Source organism: Hemitrygon akajei, chromosome 21, assembly GCF_048418815.1.
Source record: "Hemitrygon akajei chromosome 21, sHemAka1.3, whole genome shotgun sequence".
In the NCBI taxonomy this organism is placed as follows: domain Eukaryota; kingdom Metazoa; phylum Chordata; class Chondrichthyes; order Myliobatiformes; family Dasyatidae; genus Hemitrygon; species Hemitrygon akajei.
In genome coordinates this window covers 9875720-9901837 of record NC_133144.1, presented here as the reverse complement: position 1 = coordinate 9901837, position 26118 = coordinate 9875720, and the positions used below count along the sequence as shown (strand labels likewise).

Below are 26118 nucleotides of genomic sequence, written 5' to 3'. Positions count from 1 at the left end.
ATGGTCCCACAGACAACAGAGTTATATAGTCAGCAGAGGCTGGCAGCTGGATTGGATCATATCATGAACCAGTATCCATCAAACATGACCTACTTCTCCACACCCAGCATATGTAACGAGAACTGCCGTGGGGAACAAACCCAGTAGAGGGAGTTTTACTCTGTACCTCAGCTGGAAGAGAGCTCCTGTAATGACTGGGACAGCGTACAGCCATCTTCACTCTAACCCCTGTATTTATTTAGAGACAGCATGGAACAGGCCCTTCTGCCCACCGAACTGCGTCACCCAGCAACCCATCAATATTAACCCTAGCCGAATCACAGGTCAATTTACAACGACCAATAACCTACTAACTGCTATGTTATATGGCACCCAAGGTAAAGAGAACTACCACTGAAAATGGACCCAGTAGAGGGTACCTCAGCTGCAGTGCCCCTGTAATGGGAGCACGCAACGGAACACTGTGCAGCAATCTTCACTTTGTGTAACTCCTGTCCTCGGACTGTTGGAGAATGTTGAGGAAACTCTCCTACAAATGGAACAGACAGTGATCCATGCTCTGAAGAGTACTTCTGAAACTGGTTGTTTGAATGTAAATTTCCTCGGTTTCAATTGGACTTAGGTGTCCTCATGCAGGACTCTGTAAAGGCTACCCTGCAGGTTGAGTCCGTGGTAAGGAAGGCAAGTGCAATGTTAGCATTTGTTTCCAAAGGAGGACAAAAAAAGAGCACGGATGTAATGCTGAGGCTGTATAAGACGTTGGTGAGGAGGCCTCACTTGAAGTACTGAGAGCAGTTTTAGGTCCCATATCTAAGAAAAGATGTGCTGGCGGTTGAGAGAAGAGGTTCACAAGAACGATTCCGGAAACAAAAGGGTTAACATACAAGGCGTGTTTGATGGTTCTGGGCCTACACTCACTGGAGTTTAGAAGAATATGGGGGGGGGGGGGGGGGGGAACTCACAGAAACCTATCAAATATTGAAAGGCCAAGATAGAGTGGAGAGGATGTTTGCTATCATGGGTGAGTCCAGGACAAGATGGCACAGTCTCAGGATAGAGGGATGTCCATTTAGAACAGAGATGAGGAATTTCTTTAGCTCAAAGGTGTGGAATTTAAATCTGTGGAACTCATTATCACTGACAGTTGTGGAGGACAAGTCATTGAGTATACTTAAAGCAGAGGTTGATAGGTTCTTGTTAGTCAGGGCATCGAAGGTTACAGGAAGAAGGCAGAAGAAAGGGGTTGAGAGAGAGTAAATCAGCCATGATGGAATGGCAAAGCAGACTCGATGGGCTGAGTGGCCTCATTCTGCTCCTATATCTTATGGTCTGTTTCTGTGATCTATCTCTAGGTGGCTGTGCAGTTAAGTGACTGACTGTTGTGAACACATCAAAAGATTGGTGCATTCAACTGCCAGTAAGCCTTGGAGAAACATCACTGTTCAAGCTTTCCCCAGGGCACTATCCTTCAATTCGCATGCCTCTCATACTAACTGCTTCAATAGAAAAGTGAATATTTTTCTAGCAAATAGTTTTAGTTTATCTGCCAACACTTTCCACTGACTCACACAGAATTTGGGGCCACTACTGTGGGAGCTGAGGACTTTCAAATGGAAAGCCAACTGGAGTTCTTGTAACCTTCGAATCGCCTGCCAGTCTCTGTCTGGGCTGAATTTGAACAATGTTTCAGGGAACAAATGAATGTGTTTTTTTCCCCTCTGTGCCTTTTAAAGGGAGGATATCTAAAACTTGGGAAACAGGTTTTGGGATGGAGTGATAGAGCAAACACCTTTGCCTTAAGAATAAAAGTAACAGGGCACTGAGTAACAACAACTATGCACATGGTGAGGAAGTCAAGTTTGTCAGCAGAAGTTAGTACAGCTCATGACTAAATATCAGGGCATATCCAGAAAGACACCCTGGTTAGTAGAATGAGTTGGTAGCCAGCACCATCTGTATTATTTGAAGTATTTAATAGGATGTTGAGTAAAATTAAACACAAAGTTTAACATCTTCAAAAATAATGCACATTTTGCATCAGAGCTAAAGGTCTGTAAGAGCAACAGATTCCATAAGGGATAGCTGGTGTCCAAAACAACTTGGCAGATGTACAAACAGATGGACCTCTGCTTCCAGTAAGTTTTCTTTGATTGCTTGTTCCTGGAGCAGCTCGATTTGGACGTTACGAATCCCTGAGAAGAACCACATTGCCAGTTCCCACGAGTGTATTACTGGACTTGGCCACTTCCAGCAATATGGGCGTCCAAGCCAGCCCAACGAGTGGTTCACTGCACTTGGCTGAAACGGGGCCAAGTTTCCAGCACCACATCCCCTGCCCAACGTACTTGTCTCCCTCTCTGCACATGACAATACAGGAACCACGTTAACTAACCCCGACCACAGTTAATTAACCACCATTCCCAATTGACAGAAGAGAGCTAATGGCAGGGGTAGCTCTCTGTACCGAATCCATCCCTTTACTCTACTGTAGCGGTTCCTACTGTCAGAAGCACCAAAGATTGCAGGGAGCTCGCGGCTTTAAAATATGGAGGTAATTTTGTCAGAGATCTTATATACCCTGACCACTGGGCTTGGTTGAAATGCAGACTAAGCCTCAAACCGCAGGGTTGCCTGTAGCAGCTACCCCGGGGGGGGGGGGGGGGGGGGGTGTGAGGGAGAGACGCTGAAGGCAGTGTGGGAGAGAGAATAAGTGCAGCAGGCATGCTGGGGTTCATGCTGATTGGGGACGGGCCCCTCCTGTCAGTGCTGCCCTCCAGAGCTTACAAAATGGAAAACAATCTGGGTTGCATTCATTTGTGGTCTGCAGTGGGCTTGCTCTAACATCCAGGCACTACCAGTCCACAGGACATGGGCTATGTTATATTTTCCGTGTGTGTGACCGTATGTTTACTGCTATCTTTCATGGGCTATATGTGCCTTCTGCTGCGTATGACTGTTGGTACTGTGTTTTGCACCTTGGCCCCGGAGGAATGCTGTTTCATTTGGCTGTATTCATGTAAGGTTGAATGATAATTAAACTTGAATTTGAATATCCTTGACATCCCCAATTTCTTACAAATGGAAGGGGTGGAAACGTGTGTTTTACTGAATTTGAAGCAGCAATCTCACAGCTGCCAAGTAATAAAGGAGTTTTGAGCAACACACAGAACATTGGACACTCTGCGAATGGCCCAGCTCCTGAGATCAGATTAAGAGACACTTTGAAGTAATCGAGACAACTTTAATGCATCTCAGTGATGCAAGTCTATTGCTCTTTTGTGGACACTGTTGGAAATAAGAAGGTTTTCTGAAAGAAACAGGCAGCTCAGGGCAGCTGACCTTGCCTCCACATTAATTGTTAAACACACACCCAAGTTTCATTCCATCCAATTGAACGGGTCTAAGATATTTTACACCCTCCCAGGAGGGCTGGAACCTGGAACTGTCCTTCAGAATGCAGCCACACCAATGGGCAGAAATCAAAACATTTGAGGACAAAATGACGAATGGCAGGTTTGAACCCAGCAAACTTTTGTCTATGGAAGAGATTCATCAATTTAGAGGACACAGTGGAGACAGGCAACTCTGCATTTCTGTATCTTGACGTAGTGTGTTCATTTCTGGTCACTTCATTATTGGAAGGACGTGGAAGCTTCAGAGAGGGTACAGAAGAGATTTACCAGGATGCTGCATGTCCTATGAGGACAGGCTGAGCGAGCTTCACTTTACAGTGAAGGAGAATGAGAGGTGACTTGTTAGAGGTGTACAAGATGATAAGAGTTGACAGCTAGAGACATTTTCTTCAGAGCTGATATGGCTAATACAGGAGGGCATAATTTTAAGATGATTGATATAAAGATTAGGGGAGGTCAGAGGTCTTTTTAAAAAAAAATGCAGAGTGCGTGAAAAGAGGAACCTTGCGACCACAAGACAACGTGTTTGGCAAAGTATTTTGAGCTATATACCTATTTCGAGTGTTTTGCTTGCGTCCATACCCATTCCAAGAATTTCGCTTGCGTCTATGCTTATTCCGAGTATTTTGCGTGCTTAGCTATGCAATAGCCAATCAATTGAATTTGAATCGGTAACCATATTTGCGAATGTAGTACCCTGCTTTTGGGTATAACTATGACCTTTATAAACCGACAAATTGGGAGTTGGCTACCTTAAGCCCGAAGTGCGTGGGGCTGCGAACACCTCTCTGAATAAAAACCGTTTCAGAGGAAATTTTGTGTCTCCGGTGTTTTTCCTCAACTGAGCAGGTTAATAATTTCAGGTTGACAATTTGGCGAGCCAGCCAGGAGCCAAACGGTTGGCAGTTCAGGATCCGGTGTAAGAGATCGGTGGGCAGGTACGAGCGGGTTGAGATGGAAGGGCCCTCCGAGAGACTTTTCTCGGTCTCTCTCTCTCCCTCTCTGACTCCCCGTTCTGACCCCTTCGGCTCCGGCTGACCATCCTATGGCCTCTACGGACAAAACGGAGAACCTCAGTTGGGAGACACGGATAACAGGTAAGAATTGCATAGAGTTTGGGGTTCGAGTCCCCTGGTTTAAGAAGTTTGGGGTTCGAGTCCCCTGGTATAGGAAGCGGGGTTAGAGTCCCTGCGTGGGGTTTAGGGTTGGAAGCTCCAGAGCAAAACATATTTAATTTGATTAAGGTCTGGTTCCAACATCTAGCTGAAACCACATCCTGCCTTAGACTGGTTGTTAAGAGCAGAAATCTGCCACGCGAAGGTCAGGAAACTGAAGTGGATGCGAGAGTAAGTTACCAAAATGAGCCAGACTCTAGATAAATCAGGACCAAATGCACCATTATGGAAAATGTGTAAAGAATTCCCTGAAAACAAGACAGATTTACGGAGACTGAGTGCGCGGATGAATAAGAAGTTGGGGAATGAATTTTGGCCATTAGGGGGAACCTAGGATCTTAAGAAGTGTAAATGAGCAGAGGGACAGGTGTGGCGACAGAATGTCTCACAGAAATGGAAAGACCTAATTACGCGTTGGTATACCGTGGCCAGCAGACTTAATGAGCGCTCCCGCCAGACCTCCTGGGAGGTGAATGCAAGAAATAGAAAGATACCCATCAATGATAGTGACGGAAAACCCAGGGGCTGGCCGGTACTGAAGGCCTTGTGTGAGATCTATGATGGACAGCGTAGGATTGATGATCATAATGTAAAACTTGGTGATAAAAGGCCGGTACCGGATATGACTGGGCTGCAGACCCTATTTGACCCTAATGAGGACACTGAGGAGGAGGAGGAGCAGCAGGTCCCTTCGCCTGCGGGGGCTGCGGATCCCACCCCGCCTGTACCTTCGGAACCTTCCGCTCCCCCTGTGCCCTTGACCCACGATCGTCCTCCCCCCCATGCACTCCCGACCCCAAGTCCACGGTTCACCAACCCCATTGCGGCCCGTACCCGAGCTAAAACCAGGAAAGGGGACACAAGGTACTAAACCGGCGACCCCTAAGAACCGCATGGCTCATAAATGGACTACAAGACGGAACCTCTGTGTGGGTGACGGCCCTTTGATAGACCCCCAAGGGGACGAGTTTGACCCTGACTCAGACTTTACCACCTCCAGTGATGATACTGACCCCGAGGATAATCCTGACGCAGCCCTTGCTCGAAAGTACCCTGATTGGCCCTACCCCACCAAAGATCCGGGTAGATCTAAGCCCCCCCACCCGACAGATGCCAATGTGAGAGGTCCCTAACCCTCGTCACAATCCAGCCCAGGCTGAGGATGCTGTGCAAAATCCCTTGACGGTTTCTGTGTGTACCCCTGGAAGCCCAATGAAATGCCGGCAGTGATGCAGGGCGCCCCTGACAGAAAGCAGAAACCGGAGGAGTTTATTGAATATTTGCTGAGTACTATTAAGATCTACAGGGCGACCCCAAGGGATCTTTTTAGTTTCCCTGCATCAACCAGTGACAGTCTACTCTTCCCATGCGGTAACTGCCCTTCTAACCATGCACCAACTCAGCATCTCACTCAGGTGCGACTCAGCCGCTACGAGATTGCTCTTATCCATAATCCGTTGCTGACATTCGCCTACTGCACCGCACTTAACCCGGCTACCTTTGTGGATCAGCCGCCCGACCTTCTATCCGAGCCTCCCCACTCCTGCGTAGAGCGAAACCACTTCCTCATTTCCCCGCGGCCAGACCTCCAGGACATTGAGTTCGACAATCTGGACCTGATACTTTTTGTGGACGGCTCGTCCTCTGTCTCCCCGGACGGTGTCCGGCAATCAGGTTATGCCATTGTGACCCCACACACCACCCTGGAGGTGGCAGCCTTCCACCCACCGGTCTCAGCCCAACAGGCTGAGCTTTTCGCCGTCATTCGCGCATGCATCCTCGCCTCGGGTCAGACAGCCAATATTTACACGGATTCACGCTATGCATTTGGGCGCAGCGGGGCTTCCAAACGTCGGCTGGCAAAAGCACTGCCAACGGCCCCTACATTGACAATTTGCTCAAAGCCATCCAGCTCCCCGGTAAGCTTGCGATTATTAAATGTGCCGCCCACTTATCCGATGACTCTCCCGTAAGTAAAGGCAATGCCAGCCAAGCGAGCCTCCTCCTCTAAAACAGTAACTGTGGATTCGGCCCCACGCCTTCTGCCGGTTGATAGCCCAGGCATATCCGACATCGCGCGATTACAGGGGGACGCCCCTGCGACAGAAATTGATGTTTGGAAGAAGCATGGTTGTATTATTAATAACGCAACGGGCCTCTGGCAGACCCCAGCAGGTCAGACTTGTATTCCTGATACTCTCCTGCCTGTCCTGGTCGACCGCCTCCACTCTGACACCCACCTCGGCAAGGAGGGAATGTGTATTAAAAACATGGTGGTCCCCCAGTTTGAATGAGGCAGCGGAGAGACGGGCAAGGGGTTGCTTAATTTGCCATAAAGTAAACCCGGGTAAATCTATTAGATGTGATAAAGGGTGCACCCCAACCCCAGCAGGACCGTTTGACACATTACAAATGGACTTTATCGAGTTACCAAAGGTAAATTGTTATAAGTACTGTTTGGTTATAATCGACGTCTTTAGTAAATGGATTGAAGCCTTCCCCACAACGAACAACAAGGCTTCCACGGTAGTGCGGATGCTACTGAAAGAAGTTATTCCTCGTTTTGGTATCCCACAAAGACTCTCATCTGATAACGGCCCGCACTTCATTGGGAAAGTAAACAAAGAACTTTGCGAAATACTAAAGATTGAACAACAATTCCACTGTGCCTACCACCCCCGAGCCGCAGGAATCGTGGAACGTGCAAATGGCACCCTGAAGGATAAACTAACTAAATTGACCCTTGAAACAGGACTAAATTGGCTTGAAGTCCTTCCCCTAGCATTGTATCACATGCGCATTACACCTCAAACTGGTACTGGGCTAACTGCTGCTGAGATAGTTTATGGACGCCCGAATAGAACCCCATGGGGCAGTGACCAAAACCCCCCACCAATACAAGTAGATCTACAAATGATGGGCGAGGAATTGCAGTGTTACCTCAAGCATTTAACTTTGTCTCTTAGGTCCCTACATACTCAGGTGAAGGAAGCCTCAAGACCTGTTGAGCTCAATCACCTGACTAATGTAGGCCAACACACTATAAACCTTCTTAAAAAACCTCGCGCAGTGTTTCAGGGATTGAGGGACGCAAACCCCAAGATTCTTCTATTTCTTCACACTGCCTAAGAGTCCCACCATTATCCTTGTACTCTGCCTTCAAATTAGACTTTCCAAAGTGAATCACTTCACACCTTTTCAGATTGAACTCCAGCTCTACATCCTATCAATGTCCCAATGTAAACTTTGACAACTGACAGTATCCACATCACCAATGACCTTCACATCATCTTCCATTTTACTATCCCATCCTTCCATTTCCTCATCTCATCATTAAAATATGAAACCAGAAAGAATGATCTGCTGAAGACTTTTGGAACCAGTGGACAGTTCAGCACGATATTAACTGGACATAATGCAAGAGACTTAAATAGAATCACTAACATTACACAGGGCACAAACAGGCTGGATGAACTCAGCAGGTCGGGCAGCTCCGTTGAAATGAGCAGTCAACATTTTGGGCCAAGACCCTCCAAAGGGTTCTTCGAGTCCTGACGAAGGGTCTCGGCCCGAAACGTTGACTGCTCACTTCAACGGATGCTGCCCGACCTGCTGAGTTCATCCAGCTTGTTTGTACGTGTTGATTTGACCACAGCATCTGCAGTGTACTTTGTGATTACACAGGGTACGTCCAACCACACACTGTCTTACCGTCTCCAGCTGGTATCTGGTGGTGGTGAAAGGTAAACTGACCCGTACGGGGAACTGTCAAAGTACATACATTAAGGAAAAACTGAATTTTAACATTTGTTACAAATAGTTTTAACATCATCATACATTTCACACAATACAGAAGGACAAAAATGGGAATCCAGAACTAAAGTTATTCCTCATCATCTGTCTTTTCTGAGGCTGTGCCCTCTGGTCCTAGACTGACCCACATCCTCTCCATGTCCACTCTAAAAAAACATTCAAAATTCAAAGTAAATTTATTAGCAAAGTGCATATATATCACCCAGATACAACTCTGAGATTAATTTTCTTGTGGGCATACTCAATAAACCCATAATAGAATAATCATACAGGCACTCTTTCTAGGCATTTTAATATTTGACAGGTTTCAATGAGATAACACCCACACCAAACTGGGAACCTAATGATTGGAGGTACGTAAAGGGGGTATGTTAGAGGTAGATGATAATCAAGGGTTAATTTACAAGGAGAGGATACACAATGTAGGGTGTACTTAATGGATATTTGATTAAAGTTTACAAAATCTTAGGGAGAAAACAGTAAGATGGAGAGAAAATATCCACACAGGATTTGGGGATATGGGTGAAAGTTAAACGTCAGGCCCGTCATTTTTGGAGAAGTATGGTGATGCTTGCTGTTCACTTGCTTGGCCTGTGCTTCTCTGCAGATTAAAATTCTTAAATTTAAGGCAGAAAGGTATCTGTTACATGAAGTGAGAGAGGATGGAGGTTAGCACTCGGTCAGAGATGAACCATAAGGCCATACAATACAGGAAAAGAATTACACCATTTGGCCCATTGAGTCTCCTCCGCCTTTTCATCATGGCCGATCCATTTCCCTCTCAGCCCCAATCTCCCGCCTTCTCCCAGTAACCCTTCATGCCCTGACTAATGTAGAACCATCAGCGTCTGCCTTAAATATACCAATGACATGAACCATGATCCTGTAAAATCGCAGGACAGCCTGAGGGGGTGGAATGACATCCCCATGTTCCTAAAACCTTTGTCGATAAACAACAAAAATATTTTTGCCGGGAATGTTTGAAGTTACTGTGTAGAGGGAACTTTATTCTGTACCCAATTGATTCTGGTCTACATTGGGAGCATTTAACAGAATGGTGTAGAGCAGAATTTGACCTGCATCCAATCCATTCTGAATACCCTGGTGACACTTGCTGGAAGGACATTGAGGGAGCTTTATTCTACACTCAGTAACTACAATATTAGGTACGTCTGTACACCAGCAATGCAAATATCCAATCAGCCAATCATGCGGCAGCAACTCAATGCATAAAAGCCGCTGATGTGGTCAAGAGGTTCAATTGTTGTTCAGACCAAACATCAGAATGTGGAAGAAATGTGATCTAAGTGACTTTGACCATCGACTAATTATGGTTTGTGTATTATTCTTTATTCTGTGTCCAGTCCAGTCCATTCTGACTGCCTTGGGAACAATGCTAGAAAAATGTTGAGGGAGCTTTATTCAATACACAGTATTGTAACTGCCCTGTTTGGGTTTGGATTTACTTCAGGAGCAGAGGCACCATTGCGAGCATTATAACTGGTTTGTATCACCGTCTGGTATGGAGGGGTGACTGCACAGGACTGGAAAAAGGCTACAGAGTATTGTAAACTCTGTCAGCTCTATCGTGGGCACTAGGCTCCCCAGCATTGAGGATACTTTCAAAAGGCGAAGTCTTAAAAAGGCAGCATCCATCATCAAGGACCCCCATCAACCAGAACATGCCCATCACTACGGAGGAAGTCCAGGAGCCTGAAGACACACACTCAAATGATTCAGGAACAGCTTATTTCCCTCCGCCATCAAATTTCTGAATGGATGAATCCATGAATACTACCTCACAACTACTTTTTTTTTCTCTTTTTGTACTATTTTATATATTAATAAATAAACAACAAGAAATTTCACAACGTATGCCAGTGATGTTAAACCTGATTCTGATTCTGTTTTGCTCAAGCACAAACCTTTTTCTTGCAGACCCTGCATCTACACCTACTCAGGAACACAAGGAATTACCAAAATCCAAGCCCAGGGGTGGTTTGTACACAGCCCCAATTCCAGATACAAGCCCAGGGATGGTTCATACAAAGCCCCAATACCAGATACACACCCAGGGAGGGCTTGTATACTGCAGGTGTTGGTAACCTAGAGCAACATACAAAAAATGCTGGAGGAATTAAGCAGGTCAGGCTGCTTCTCTGGAGGGGAAAAAGCTGTCGATGTTTTGAATCAAGACCCTTCATTGACACTTACAAGACCTAATGAAGGGTTTCAGTATAAAACGTTGGCTATTTATTCCTCTCCATAGATGCTGCCTGACTTGCTGAGTTTCTCCAGCATTTTGTGCACCTTGATGTAACTTCTTTTCCAGAAAGTAGTTATTTACCGACCAAACTGCCTCACTATCCTGGATCTGAGCTAGCAGGCAGACAACTCATCATCGAAGGGCAGAGCAGGACTGACACTTTACCAAGCAGAAAAGGTGGCTTCATAAACACCACTTCTTCTGGTGTTTGACTAGGAATCAGAGTTGTGGGGATTTTCTGTGTTATTGGCTCTACTCTTGAGGACAAGCAGTTGCCCATGCAACAGGCTCCGTCTCCATGCAACTGATGAATCCAAAGGAAGGACAGAAACAGATACAGTCTGGCATCAGCAACATCAGAGAAGTTGCCAGTCAGCGTTGAACTCCATGTAGGACTGCCTTAGGGACTCCAGCTCTGGATTTTTCCTCAGGATTTTCTCCCAAAGACTTCCCCAGTGGATAAAGCTGTAAGGTCGTGAAGGTTTGAGGCCAGAGTTTCTCTTCTCCTAAATAAGCTGCCAACCACGGCTGACAAGCCCCATCTGCCTGAAGTGACTGGTTTTAAGGTGAAAATAACCTGCCTTTGCCCCTTCTCCTGTTTACAGAAATGGTTCTGCTGGGCGTAGTAGCTAAGCCACATGTAAAGTCCAGGAGCTGGACTTGGCTGTCAGAGGCCATTTGAGATACATGCCTTTGGGGGCATTTAATAGATAGTGGGAGCTTATCCTCATTACTCCAACACCTCACAACCCCAGCAATAACAACCTGATCACAACCCTCCAAACACCCGACCACCACGACCCCTGACACCACCTAGATAAGACCAGGAAACATCCTGTGAAAAGACTAACTACCTACCCACTCTATGCCTCTCTAACTTACATACTTCTGTCAGGCGGCCCATCAAATTTTGACACTCCGGGGAAATTCTGTCACATTTCCAATCAAGGTAATATCCTAGTGAAACTCTTCTGCACCTTCTCCAAAGCTTCCATATCCTTCCTATGGTGTGTGGACCTGATCTACACACGATACTCAAAACATGGACAAATCGAAGTTTTATACAGCTGCAATGTAAGTAGTTTCAGCAGTCGAATATTTTAGAATCCTCCAGGATCCAAGTAAAACGTTATGTTTCTAGGACCATCAGTTAAATGGAAGCGTGGGAAGAGACAAGAAAATGGTCAAGGATATTTGGCGTCCGTGTTTATCCATTGGAGACTGACGGCGGTGAGGAGACATTAGGTGACTTCGATCACGTTGAACCCTCTCCACCAAACCATGATGTCGTGTTCCTCGTGTAGAATCTAGCGTTGGATGCAACAAACCCTGACGGAAAGAGAGAAAAAATAAGTTTTAAATGTTGCCCACCATCATTCTATTCATAGACCGGAAGATCCAAGACAAAGAAGCAGAATTAGGCCCTTTAGCCCACCAGGTCTGCGCTGTCATTCAATGATGGCTAATTTATTTTCTCTCTCAACTCCATCCTCTTGCCTTCTTCCCTGTAACGTTTGACGCTTATCCTAATTAAGAACCTATCAACCTCTGCTTTAATTATACTCAATGACTTGGCTTTTATAGCAATCTGTAGCTGTGAATTCCACAGATTCATTACCCTCTGGCTAAAGAAATTCCTCCTCATCTCTGCTCTAGAGGGACGACCTTCTATTCTGAGCTGTTCCCTCTGGTCCTGGACTTTCCTGCTATTCAAAACATCCTCTACTCTATCTAGGCCTTTCAATAGTCAATAGATTTCAATGAGATCCCCCTCCCCTCAAACCCTTGATTTTCTGAACTCCAGCAAGTACAGGCCCAGAACCATTAAATGAATGGTTAACCCTTTCATTCACAGGATCGTTTTGGTAAACCTCCTCTGGACCCTCTCCAACGCCATCACATCCATTCTTAATGTGTCTGATCAATAGGTCACCATCAATCCACACTGCAATACCAGTTTCATCAGATGTCAAACTCAATGCACTGACAACATGACAGCTACTTCAGTGCAGTTGGACAAACTTCAGTGAAACACCACTCAGTCAGGCACAGGATCAGCTACCTGTACTTATACAGCAGCTGAAACAGGAACACAAACTGACATAATTTTACCTCAAAAGTCAGGTATCTGGATCGAGGATCAAACAGAACAATTTTAAGGAGCATCTTAAAGGAAGAAAGTAATGTAGAGAGATTGAGAGAGGAAATGAGAGACCCTAGGATGGGTGCAAACAGTGGAATGAGGAAAATGCTGGAAACATTCAGCAGGTCAGGCAGCATCTGTGGAAAGAAAATTGGAGTCAATGTTCTAGCTCCATGTTCATTGTCATTCCTGGGAATGAGGAAATCAAGTTAGTTTCCAGCAGCACTGAAGGCCGGGGAAGGGTGAGTAGAACAAAGAAAAGGCAAGAAGAGGAAACACACCCCAGTCCTCAGCGAGTGATCAGAAGTGGAAAGAGTTAACAATTTCAAGTTCCTGGGTGTCAACATCGCCGAGGATCTACCCTGGGCCCAACAACGATCGACAGCGGCTATATTTCATAAGGAGTTTGAGGAGACGGTACATCACCAAAGACGTTCATAAAATTTCTATAGATGTACCGTGGAAAGTACTCTAACAGGCTACATCACTGTTTGGTATGGTGGGGGGGCATTCCATGGGATCGAAATAAGCTGCAGAAAGTGGTAAACTCAGTCAGCTCCATCATGGGCACTACCACACTCCCCACCCCAGCATCCAGGACATCTTCAAGGAGCAATACCTGAAAAAGGTGGCGTCCATCGTTAAGGATTTCCATCACCTAGGACATGCCCTCTTCTCTTTGCTACCATCAGGGAGGAAGCATAGGAGCCTGAAGGCACACACTCAAAGATTCAGGAATAGCTTCTTCCCCTCGGCCATCAGATTGCCAGGGATGCTGTTGCAGTTCAGTGAGCTCTCCCTGGCATCGTGTGTATAGACACACACACACTCACTCACACACAATACTCACACACACTCACACACACACTCTCTCACACTCACTCAGTCCTTACTGTAATTTACAGCTTTTATTATGTATTGTAATGTACTGCTGCTGCATCACGACATAGGCTGGTGACATTAAACCTGATTCTTATTCCAATTCTGAAAGGGAGTATCTATGATAAGGCAAGGCCAAATGAGTCAAAATGGAAGGAAGATTTTATTTTGTCTAAGTGTTGGGAAAAGCAGGTCAGTGGAAGATGCCCACCAAGGCCATCTCTACTATCAGAAAACGAAAAACTGAGCCAAAATCATAGAAAGGTGTCATAAGCATAAGAAGTTGTACAGATGCTGGAAAACTTGGCACCTTGGTTCACTGGAGAAACTCAGCAGTTCAGGCAGCATCTATGCAGGATAATAAACAGCTGATGTTTTGAATTGAGACTCTTCATCAGGACTGGAAATGAAGAGGGAAGAAGCCAAATAAGAAAGCAGGGGGTGAAGGAGGAGTACAAGCTGACAGTTGATAGGTGAGAACAGGTGAAGGGCAAGGTGGGTGAGTGAGGAAAGGGGAATGAAGAGAGAAGCTAGGAAGTGATAGTTGGAAGAGGTAAAGTGCGAAGAGATATCAATAGATGAGAGGCCATAGATTTACAGAAAGAGAGAATTGCTTGAATTTAGAACAATGAAACTTAATTCTGATGGAGGATCTTGTTCAGACACATTAATGACAGTGCCATGATTTCACCTTCTGATTAGAATCAGAGATGGAGCCCTGTCAGAAAATGAACGCAAGGAACAATAGATGAGTGTCAGACAACACAGTCTATTGTTGCACTAACCTCTCTATAGTGAGCAAAAGGAGGGTGACAAATCCAGGGATGCTGTTGCAGTTCGCTGAGCTCTCCCTGGCATCTTATTGTTCTGAAATGAAAGATTGTCGTCATTACAGTCCTTCAGTTCGCAGCTGGGGGGGTGGGGGAGCAGCCGAGAGCCTCAGCCAACCCGTCCGGGAATGCGTGTCCTCATTTAACACCGGCATTCAGCAATTACAACACTGGACGACTCCAGCTACTGCTTCCGTCAAGTGATTGAAAAAATTCTCTCTGATGCTTAGACTGAACACACTGGTGTCACTTAGACCAAAGCCTCGGAATCAGAATAAAATCAGTGTCAGGCTTAATATCACTGGTACATGTTGTGCAATATGTTGTTTTGTTGCAGCAGTACTGCACAACACATGACAAAAAAATTACATTCAGAAATATATATATTAAATAAGTAGTGCAAAACAGCAGCAAAAAGGGGAAAAATAGTGAGGTGGTATTCATGGGTTCATTGTCTATTGAGGAACCTGATGGCAGACAGGAAGAAGCTTTTCCTAAAGTTGAGTGCGTGTCTTCAGCTGCTGGTATCTCCCCCCCACCCTCAGCCGTTGATGGTAGCAACAAGAAGGCATGTCCCAGATGATGGAGTCCTTATGATGGATGCACCTTTTGGGGTCCTGGCCTTCATGTGTAGCACCATATCACTCTTTCACACTCAGTTTTACACTTCTATCATTAAGGACCCACATCACCCAGGACATGCTTTCTTTCCATTGCTACCATCAAGGTGGAGGTACAGGAGCCTGAAGACACACAATCAACATTTTAGGACAGCTTCTTCCCTGTGGCCATCAGATTTCTGAATGGACAATGAACCCATGACGCTAGCTCACTACTTGCACGTCTTATTACTTTTTAATTTCTTTTAGTAATTTTATCATGTACTGCACTATACTACGGCCGCAAAACAACAAAGTTCATGATATATGGTGGTGCTATAAAGTATGTGAACCCTGTAGCATTTTCTCTATTTCTATGTAAATATGACCCAAAATGTGATCAGATCTTCATGCAAGTCCTACAAATAGACAGGGAACTCAATTAATTAAATAACACAAAAACATTTATAATGAGAGAAAAATGATCCAGTATTACATGTATTTGTTGGGAAAAGTATGTGAACTCTGGGGTAATCCCTTCAACAAAAGCTATTTGGCAACAGGCGTTCCAATCAATGATTTGCAGTTGGAGGTGAGGGTTGTAGAGGTGCCCTGCTCTAAAAAAAAAGATACACAAAGTCAGGTTACTGACAGAGCCTGCTCTTCTCAAGAAAGATCTGTTTATGTACACCGCGTCTCAATCAAAACAACTCAGAGGACCTTAGAAGAAGGATTGTAGAGATGTGCAAAGCTGGAAAAGGCTACAAAAGACCTGTGTGTTCATTAGTCCACAGCAAGAGAAATTGTTTACAAATGGAGGGAACTCAGTACGGCTGCTGCTCCCCCATGAGCGGGCATCCTGCAAAGATCACATCAAGAGCACAAAGTGCAATGCTGACGGAGGTGAAAAAAGAACCCAAGGGTAACAGCAAAAGACCTGCAAAACAAGATCTAGAACTTGCTAAAGTCTCTGTTCATATGTCCACTATAAGAAAAACAATGAACAAGAATGGTGTCCGTGGAAGGATACCACAGAGGAAACCACTGCTCTCCAAAGCAAGCAAACAAACATTTCTGTATGTCTCAAGTTTGCAAAAGACCACTAGGATGTTCTACAATGCTTCTGGGACAATGTTCTGCAGACAAATGAAACAAGCGAACTTTCTGGCAGAAATGCACATTGCTATGTTTGGAGGTAAAAGGCCACTGCACACCCACACCAATACCTCATCACAACTGTGAAGCATGGTGGAAAGAATATCGTGGTTTGCGGCTGCTCTGCTGCTCACGGCCTGGACAGCTTGCAAATGTCGACGGGACAATGAATTCAACATTCTATCAAGACATTTTACAGGAGAATGTCAGTGTAGCAGTCCGTCACCAGAAGCTTAACAGAAGTTGGATAATGCATGATCCAAAAGACAAAAATAAATCAACAACAGAATGATTTAAAAAGAAGAAAATTTGTGTTTTGGAATGGCCGAGTCAAAATCCTGACCTTAATTTTATAGAAATGTTGTGGAAGGAACTGAAGCGAGCAGTTCGTGCAAGGAAACTCACCAACATCGCAGAGTTAAAGCAGTTTTATAAGGAGGAATGGCCTAATATTCCTCCAAGTCAATGTGCAGAACTGATCAACATTTACCATTGACTTGCACCTGGACCGTAGTCCTCCATACCCCTCCCATCCATGTACCTATCCAAACTTGTCTTAAATATTGAAATCAAACCTGCATCCACCACTTCCACTGGCAGCTCATTCCACACTCACTACCCTGAGTGACCTCGTGTTCCCTTTAAACACTTCACTTTTCATCTTTAACCCATGACCTCTAGATCTCGTCACACCTAACCTTGTTGGAAAAAGCCTACTTGCATTTATCCTATCTATACCCCTCTTAATTTTGTGTCCCTCTGTCAAATCTCTCCACATTCCCCTACACTCTAGGGAATAAAGTCCTAACCTACTGAAGCTTTCCCTATAGCTCAGGTCCTCAAGTCCTGGGAACATCTTTGTAAAATTTTCTTTGTACTCTTTAAATCAGTTACAAACCAAAGGAGTGCACACAATGCTGACTCTCCCAGTGAGATGCCCCCTGTGGCTCAGATTGAATGGGTAGTAAATATGAAGCTTTCTCCAGCTGACAACACTAAGATCCATTAGGACAGCACAGCAACAACTGGAGATATTGAAGTGATCAACCCTTACAATGTCAGCGCCTCCCCATTGGGCACAGAATGCACGAGGCTCAGTAGCTTCTGAAAGTGCAGACAACATTCAGAGCAACACCAATCAAAGAGAGTCCTGGACTAAATGCTACATCACAAAAGATTCTCCAAAGGAATAGAACTTTTATCTTAAAAGCCAGCATCTTTGGAATATGTTTGAAAGAGAATAAATCATTGAATCCAGTTCATCAGCGCAGCTTCAGAACAGAAGGGCACCCCTTATGAACAGATATGAGCAGGAATTTCTTAAGCCCGAGAGTGGTGAATCTGTGGAAATCATTGCTACAGATAGTTGTGGAGGCCAAGTAATTGGGTATATTTAAAGTGGAGGTTGATAGGCTCTTGATTAGTCAGGGCATCAAAGGTTATGGGAGGAAGGCAGGAGAATGGGGCTGAGAGGGATAATACATCAGTTATGACAGAATAGTGGAACAGACTCAATGGGCTGAATGGCCTAATTCTGCTATTATATCTTCTGGTTTTATCAGTCATACCTCAGCCGGTATCTTCCATGGTTCAGTTGTGGCCCTAGACTAAATGTCACAGAGGTTTAGGTGTGATGACACTGATCATGTTGGCAAAGATTTACCAATAGAGGGCAAATTCCATTTCCTAGAGGACACTGAACCAACAATATTGGGTGTGACTAGAACAAGAAGTCATAAGTTGAAAGGTGAAACGTTTAAGGAAAAACCCCAGAGGGTGGTGTGAGTATAGAACTAGCTATCTGAGGAAGTGGTAGATGTTCATTCAAAGAGGCTCAGGGCGAGACATGGACGAGAGGAGTTTGGAGAGATATACGTAAATCTTCCCTTGGGTATAATGACCAGACCCATGCACCGAATTAGGACAGGTTTCACATAGTGAGAGCACGACACGTAGTGTAACAGTAAGTGAATCACTTTACAGTTCCAGCAACCCAAGTCCATTTCCCACCGCTTTTTTTTTAAAAAAAAGAAGTTTGTACACTCTCCCACGACTACATGGGCTTGCTTTGGTGCTCCAGGTTCCTCCCACATTTCAAATGTGTACAGATTAGTAAACTGTGGTCATGCTAAGTCAGCGCTGGAAGCAAGGCAACACTTGCAGACTGCCTCAGCTCAGTCTCGGACCGTGCTGACACAAACAACACATTTCACTGTACGTTTTGATGTACATGTGACAAAAAGTTCATCTATTACTTTACTCAAAGATCTATTTCTTGTACTAAAAGGTCACATCCTTCCCATTCACTTACCCAGCAAACCAATCACAGTCAACTATTGCATCTACCTCTCCATCATGAGCAAACTTACTCCTCACATTCAGATCACTGACGGGGCCCCAGCATCGATGCCTGTAGAGCACTCTAAACTAAAAACAAGCCATTTTTTCCTGCTTCACTTTCTCCATTAACCTATTCTCAACACATGTTGGGAAATTAAAGCTGCAACAACATCAGCCCTCTCAAAAAGTAAAACATCTGTAGGAACTCCCGTGTACCAAGCAACATCTGTGGGAGGAAATGGACAGTCGATGACTCGGGTCCAGACCCTCAGAACCAGAGGGGATAACTTCACTCACCCAAACACTAAACTGCTCTACAACCTATGGACTCACTTTCAAGGACCCTTCATCTCATGTTCTTGATATTTATTGTTCGTTTATTTTTTTTTGTTATTTGCACAGTTTGTTGTCTTTTGCACTCTGGTTATTTGTCAATCTTTCACTGATCGAGTGCAAGTGTGTTTCTTGCACTTACTATAAATACCTGCAAAAAAATTAATCTCAGGGTTGCGTATGGTGACATACGTGTACTCTATTAATAAAGTTACCTTGAACTTCACCTGCAGTTTTCAAAGACATCTACTTCTCACTTATGCAGTTGGAGATTCCCACCCACTTCAAAAGGGCATCAACCAGTGTCCAAGAAGAGCAGGATGAGCAGGGTGGCAGCCAGTTGCACTCTCATCTACTGTGATGAGGTACTTTGAGACGTTGGTCATGGCGGGAATCAACTCCTGCCTAAGCAAGGACCCGGACCTACTGCAACTTGTCTATTGTCACAATAGGTCTACAGCAGATGTAATCCCACTGGCTCTCCAGTCAGCCTTGGATCACTTGGACATAGCAGTATCTACATCAGGTTGCCATCTATTGCCTACACCTTGGTGTTCAACACCATTATACCCTTTAGTACTAATCAATAAGCTTTGGGTGGCAAGATAACGTAGTGGTTAGTGTAACACTATTACAGCGCCAGCAACACTGGTTCAATTCCCGCCACTGTCTGTAAGGAGTTTGCATGTTCTCCCCATCACCACGTAGATTTCCTCTAGGCGGTCCAGTTTCATTTCACATTCCAAATACATACTTGTTAGTAGGTTGATAGATGAACGGTCCTAATGAAGGGTCTTTGCCCAAAACATTGGCTCTTCATTCTTCTCCAAAGATGCTGCCTGATCTGCTGAGTTCTTCCAGAACTTTGTGCGTGTTACTCTGGATTTCCAGCAACTGCAGAATCTTTGTTTATGATTAGTACGTTAATTGATCACAAGGGTATAATTAGGTGGTGCAGATTCAATGGGCCGATAGGGAGTGTTAACAAGTTGCATCTCTAAATAAATAAATAAAACCCTTGGCTTCTCTATCTCCAGCTACAACTGGAGCCCTGCTCTCCTCATTGAGAGACCACAGCTGGTGGGGATCTTTAACAACATCTCCTCCTTGCTGACAATCACCACAGGTTGTGAGCTTAGTCCTCTGCTCTACTCTCTCTGTACTCATCACTGTGTGTCTGCCAGCACCACTGTTGTTGGCAGAGTCTCAGATGGCATTGAGGTGGTATACAGATCAGTTGCTTGAGTGCAGACACAACAACAATCTTGCTCTCACGTCACTAAGACCAAGATATTGACTGCGGACTTCAGGAAGGGTAAGTTTGTAGAACACACACCAGATCTCACTGAGGAGTCAGTGGTGAACAAATTGTCAAGCTCCTTGTCGTCATCAGCTCAGGGGATCGATCCAACAATAAACATATTAATGCAGTCACAAAGAAGGCAAGCCAATGGCTATACTTCATTAGGAGGCTTGAGGAGATTTGGTGCGCCACCGAAGACTCTTGCAGATTTCTACAGATTCTGACTGGCTGAAACACCGCACAGGATTGAAAGAGACTCCGGAGGGTTGTATACTCAGCCCACTCCAACACAGCCACGACCACCCCCACGCCCGCCATTGAGGTGAGACCTCAAGAAGGTGGCATTCATCAGAGGACCCTCACCATCCAGAACACGCCCTCTTCTCACTGTTACCATCAGGGAGGACGTACAGAAGACTAAAGGCTCACACTCAATGTTTAAAGATGAAAGATAAGCTTTGTTTGTCACATGTACATCAAAATGTCAAAACATAACAGGTGAAATGTGTCATTTGCGTTAACAACTAACAGGGTCGGAGGATGTGCTGGGGGCAGCCCACAAGTGTTGCCACGCTTCCGGCACCAACATAGCAAGACCACAACAAACTCACCCTAACCCATACGGCTTTGGAATGCAGGAAGAAACCAGAGCACCCGGAAGAAATCCATGGGGTCACGGGGAGAATGTACAAACTCCTTACAGACAATGGCGGGAACTGAACCCCAGTCATTGGCATTGGTAATAGTGTTAGGCTAGCCCCCACTCTGCTGCTCCTCCAACTTCTTCCCCTTGCTATCATAACTAAATGGTCCATAAACCCTACCTTGCCAATCCCCTTTTGTACTTTTTTTTTTACTGTAATTTATAGCAATTTTATGTCTTGCACTGTACTGCTGCCACAAAAATAACAAATTTCACGACATGTCAGGGATAATAAACTGATTCAACAGATATAACTTTAATAATCTGTGTGACACGTTGTCAAAGGCCCTTTGAAAGTCAAAATACACATCAATGGCTCATCCTTATGTATTCTGCTTGCTATACATTTTTGAATAGATTTATTAAACACGATTTCCCTTTTAGCAACAATGCCCCATTCTATTAGCATTCTCCAAGAGCACTGCCTCTAATTCCTTAAAATAGATACCAGCATTTTTCCAGCAGGGATGGAAGTGTAGCTGAAACCAAGATCACGATTGTAGTGAATGGCGGAACAGACTCAAGATACCGTGATTTGCTCCTGTTGCTTATTCACCCAGGAAGACCGTGAACAGTTCTGATCCTGAAGGCGCCATTTACTCATTGGACTATTGGAATTGAGAGAAATAAAGTCACACACGGCCTCAGGGTGTACTGATGTGTGACGCAGCCTGCCACTTACGTTTGAAGTTATCATTATTTGATGTATGGACCTTGGCAACCAATTTGTTCACAAGATGCCATGAAGAGAACATAGAACATGATAAAACAGTACAGGCTCTTTGGCCCATGACATTTTGCTAACCTTTCAACCTGCTCCAAGATCTAGCAAACCCTTCCCTCCCACTCTGGAACTTGAAAACAAACCTTACAGATAATTGTGACTGCAATATCAGCAAGAAGCTACCAAACATATAAAGAGCAGGATGCCACAAAAGGGTGCTAAGATGCAAGGATGGCAGAGGAAAAAAAACTTACATAGAACGCAAAATCCAATTGAAAAGAGAAACTACTGAAGCTAAAATACAGAACGTAGAACAGCACAGCACTGGAAACACCATTCGGTCCACAATATTGTGCCACTCGATGTCAATTCATGCTGAATGTCCTCTTCCTCTGCATCATCCATATCCTCCATTTCTTGCACATTAACATGTCTATTGAAAAGCCTCAAACTCTACCAAACTGCCTGATTCCTGGTAACACATTCCAAGCACTAACACTCTTTGCCCCTCACGTTGCCTTTAAACCTCACCCCCACCCAATCCACCTTAAAAGCAGGTCCTTTGTTGTATGACATTTCTACACTGAAGAAAAGAATATAAATAGATACAAATTGGAATAGACAATAGGTGCAGAAGTAGACCATTCGGTCCCTCGAGCCTGCACCGCCATTTTGAGATCATGGCTGATCAACTACTATCAATACCCGGTTCCTGCCTTGTCCCAATATCCCTTGATTCCCCTATCCATAAGATACCTATCTAGCTCCTTCTTGAAAGCATCCAGAGAATTGGCCTCCACTACCTTCTGAGGCAGTGCATTCCAGACCCCCACAACTCTCTGGGAGAAGAAGTTTTTCCTTAACTCTGTCCTAAATGACCTACCCCTTATTCTCAAACCATGCCCTCTGGTACTGGACTCTCCCAGCATCTGGAACATATTTCCTGCCTCTATCTTGTCCAATCCCTTAATAATCTTATATGTTTCAATCAGATCCCCTCTCAATCTCCTTAATTCCAGCGTGTACAAGCCCAGTCTCTCTAACCTCTCTGCGTAAGACAGTCCGGACATCCCAGGAATTAACCTCGTGAATCTATGCTGCACTTCCTCTACAGCCAGGATGTCCTTCCTTAACCCTGGAGACCAAAACTGTACACAATACTCCAGGTGTGGTCTCACCAGGGTTCCGTACAAATGCAAGAGGATTTCCTTGCTCTTGTACTCAATTCCCTTTGTAATAAAGGCCAACATTCCATTAGCCTTCTTCACTGCCTGCTGCACTTGCTCATTCACCTTCAGTGACTGATGAACAAGGACTCCTAGATCTCTTTGTATTTCTCCCTTACCTAACTCTACACCGTTCAGATAATAATCTGCCTTCCTGTTCTTACTCCCAAAGTTCTTACTCACACTTATTCACATTAAACGTCATCTGCCAAGTATCTGCCCACTCACCCAGCCTATCCAAGTCACCCTGAATTCTCCTAACATCCTCATCACATGTCACACTGCCACCCAGCTTAGTATCATCAGCAAATTTGCTGATGTTATTCTCAATGCCTTCATCCAAATCGTTGACGTAAATTGTAAACAGCTGTGGTCCCAATACCAAGCCCTGTGGCACCCCACTAGTCACCACCTGCCATTCCGAGAAACACCCATTCACCGCTACCCTTTGCTTTCTATCTGCCAGCCAGTTTTCTATCCATGTCAATGTCTTCCCCCCGATGCCGAGCTCTGATTTTACCCACCAATCTCCGATGTGGGACCTTATCAAATGCCTTCTGAAAATCGAGGTATACTACATCCACTGGATCTCCCCCGTCTAACTTCCTGATTACATCCTTGAAAAACTCCAACAGATTAGTCAAGCATGATTTACCCTTGGTAAATTCATGTTGGCTCGGCCCAATCCTATCACTGCTATCTAGATATGCCACTATTTCAATGGAAAGAAAACTAAAAATGCTCAGCAGGTCAGTCGGCATCTGTACAGAGAGGAGAAGCTAAACCTACAGCTCAGTGATCTTTCAATGCCGTCCAAACGCCTGAATGTTTCAGATGTTTCCTCCTTCTCCTTCACGGGCTCTCAGTCACCCACCAGAATAGCTCGGTGTGTTGGTAAACTCATCTCAGCAGAGGAAAGAGATGGGGCACAGTTTACAATCCCAAGAAAAAGCCCCCTCCAACAGGCTGCAGGACTCTGAATATCAGATCAGGCTCTCCACTTCCTGAGTGGGATTATCAAAAGAATACAGAACAGGAACAGGAACCTGGCCACAATGTTGTACTGAAACATTTAAATTAGTTATCAAATATCCAACTAAACTAATCCTTTCTGCCTACACCTCTTTCTGTATTCCTGGATGTTCATGTGCCTCTTGAATGCATCTATTATATCTGCCTCCATATTCCATGCACCCACCACTCTGTAAACATAACTTGCACACCTCCTTTGAACTTAAATGCATGCCCTCTGCTTTTAGACATTCTGACCCGTCTGTCTACCCGTGCCTCTCATTATCATATCAGACTTCCCCTCAGCCTCTGCCGCTCCAGAGAGAACAACCCACGTTTGCCCAACCTCTTCGTGTAGCACAAGGGCTTTAATCCAGGCAGTATTTCTCTTTTGCACTGTCCTCAAAGCCTCGACATCCTTCCTAGAGTGGGGTGCCCACAACTGAATGCAATTCTCCAGCTGTGGCCTAGAGAGAGTTTTATAAAGCTGCGATGTAACTTCCCTCAGTTCCTTGAGTAATAAAAGCAAGCTTGCCATACGCCCTCTTTAAAAGTTGAATGGCAACTTCCTACTGCCAAATGAATGAGATCACTGGGGGAGGCAACCTGGCCTCAGTAAACAAAAAGCCATCAGTTTCCAGTGCCTTTCAGGGCAGAGGCTGGAGTGTTGAAATCCCAGCAGCCGACGCTTGCAGATATTTCGATAATTAACTACCTACCTTGACAGAGGGACATGACGTGGAGATACAGAACACAAACAGAAAGACCTTGAACAGAACAAGCGAGCAGGCAGGGAGGACAGTAAACACAGATAGAGATGACACAGCTTGATCCCAGTTACCTTCTCAAGGACAGCGCTTCTGACTTAAAACCCAACAGCATTATCCTGTCGATTAAATTCCGCCAATGTCCCCTTACACAGAGAGCCAGCACATAATGGGCTTCCTTCACCCAGTCCCCACGTAGTGCAGGCCTAATGGCATTTCTTTGTGAACGTGCTGGCTGTTTGTCAAGCAAAAACTCAATGATTTCCTGATTGGTGCTCCTGCTCTCTGGCCCTGATCTGTTGTTAGGAATGAACTGCATGAATAAATGGCTACCTACCTAGAGGACAAATCCTCCTCTTGTTGAGCTCAAACTTCTGAGCTGGTAATGTCAACACAGTTAACTATATTGACTTCAGGCAAGCAACCACAGTTAGATTAGCTTTATTTATCATGTACATCAAAACATAACCGCGAAATGAGTTGCTTGCATTAACAGCTAACGCAGTCTGAGGGTGTGCTGGGGGCGGCATGCAAGTGTTTCCATGCTTCCAGCTCCAACACAGTTTATTAACATAACATATGTCGTTGGAATGTGGGAGGAAACCAGAGCATGTGCAGGAAGCCCACAAGGTTACAGGGAGAATGTACAACCTCTTTACAAACAGCGTAATAAAATCACTCAACAATGGTTTAATGAGTATACCCTCCAAGATAAGCAGACACTTTAAAAGCAACATAAAGGCCGGTCACACAGCTCAGATGAACCACTCCCTGTGTACACACACACTTGCTCTGTCCACCTCTTCAATCAATGAAAGTGGCAAACAGTAAGTTTCTGACAGAGGAGCCTTTCCTCAGTGGGCTGCTGCACCACGCAGTGGCCCAATCCAACCGGTCTGTTCCCATCTCTCAGCAGAGCAGTAACCTGAGACCCCTTATTAAAGTGCATGTTCATTGAACAATTCATTACAGCTCACTGTATCTGCACCTTCCACCAACTGGAGTACCATGGCTTTGTTGATGAATATATAAACAGGTTCTGCAGATGCTGGAAACATCGAGCAACACAAACTAATTACTGAAGGAATCCAGCAGGTCAGGTGGAATGGTATCCAGGAGGGAAATAAGCAGTTGATGTTTTGGGCCAAGGCCAAATAGTCTGCCTCCACCAATGCTGCCTGACCTGCTGAGTTCTTCCAGCACTTTACGCATTTCCCCAGTTAACGCCGTCACAACACAAATGAACAAGTTCTTGCCCAAACACCATCTTGTCTGACACTTGCTCCATCTGAAGTATTAATTAAAATCACACAGAGCAGGAACACAATGTCAGTGATACAACAAAACTTGTTTCATATTTCATCTAAACTGTCTACCTACCCTCTGGTGCTCCCACCTCTATTCGCTGTGACACAGCAGGGTGGGCAGTGCCCAGTGC

At 45.0% G+C, this 26118-nt stretch overlaps 1 protein-coding gene across 3 annotated transcripts in view; it reads right to left on the bottom strand.

Moving 5' to 3' along the window:
• crtc3 (CREB regulated transcription coactivator 3) overlaps nucleotides 1-26118 on the bottom strand; it is a 112253-nt gene that overhangs the window by 37024 nt on the left and 49111 nt on the right. For all 3 annotated transcript variants that reach the window (XM_073024764.1, XM_073024765.1, XM_073024766.1), the window contains exons 3-4: nucleotides 11862-11996; nucleotides 8300-8361 (exon numbers count right to left, since the gene is read on the bottom strand). In XM_073024764.1, the coding sequence (XP_072880865.1) occupies nucleotides 8300-8361; nucleotides 11862-11996 (197 nt within the window). The remainder of the gene's footprint in view (nucleotides 1-8299; nucleotides 8362-11861; nucleotides 11997-26118) is intronic.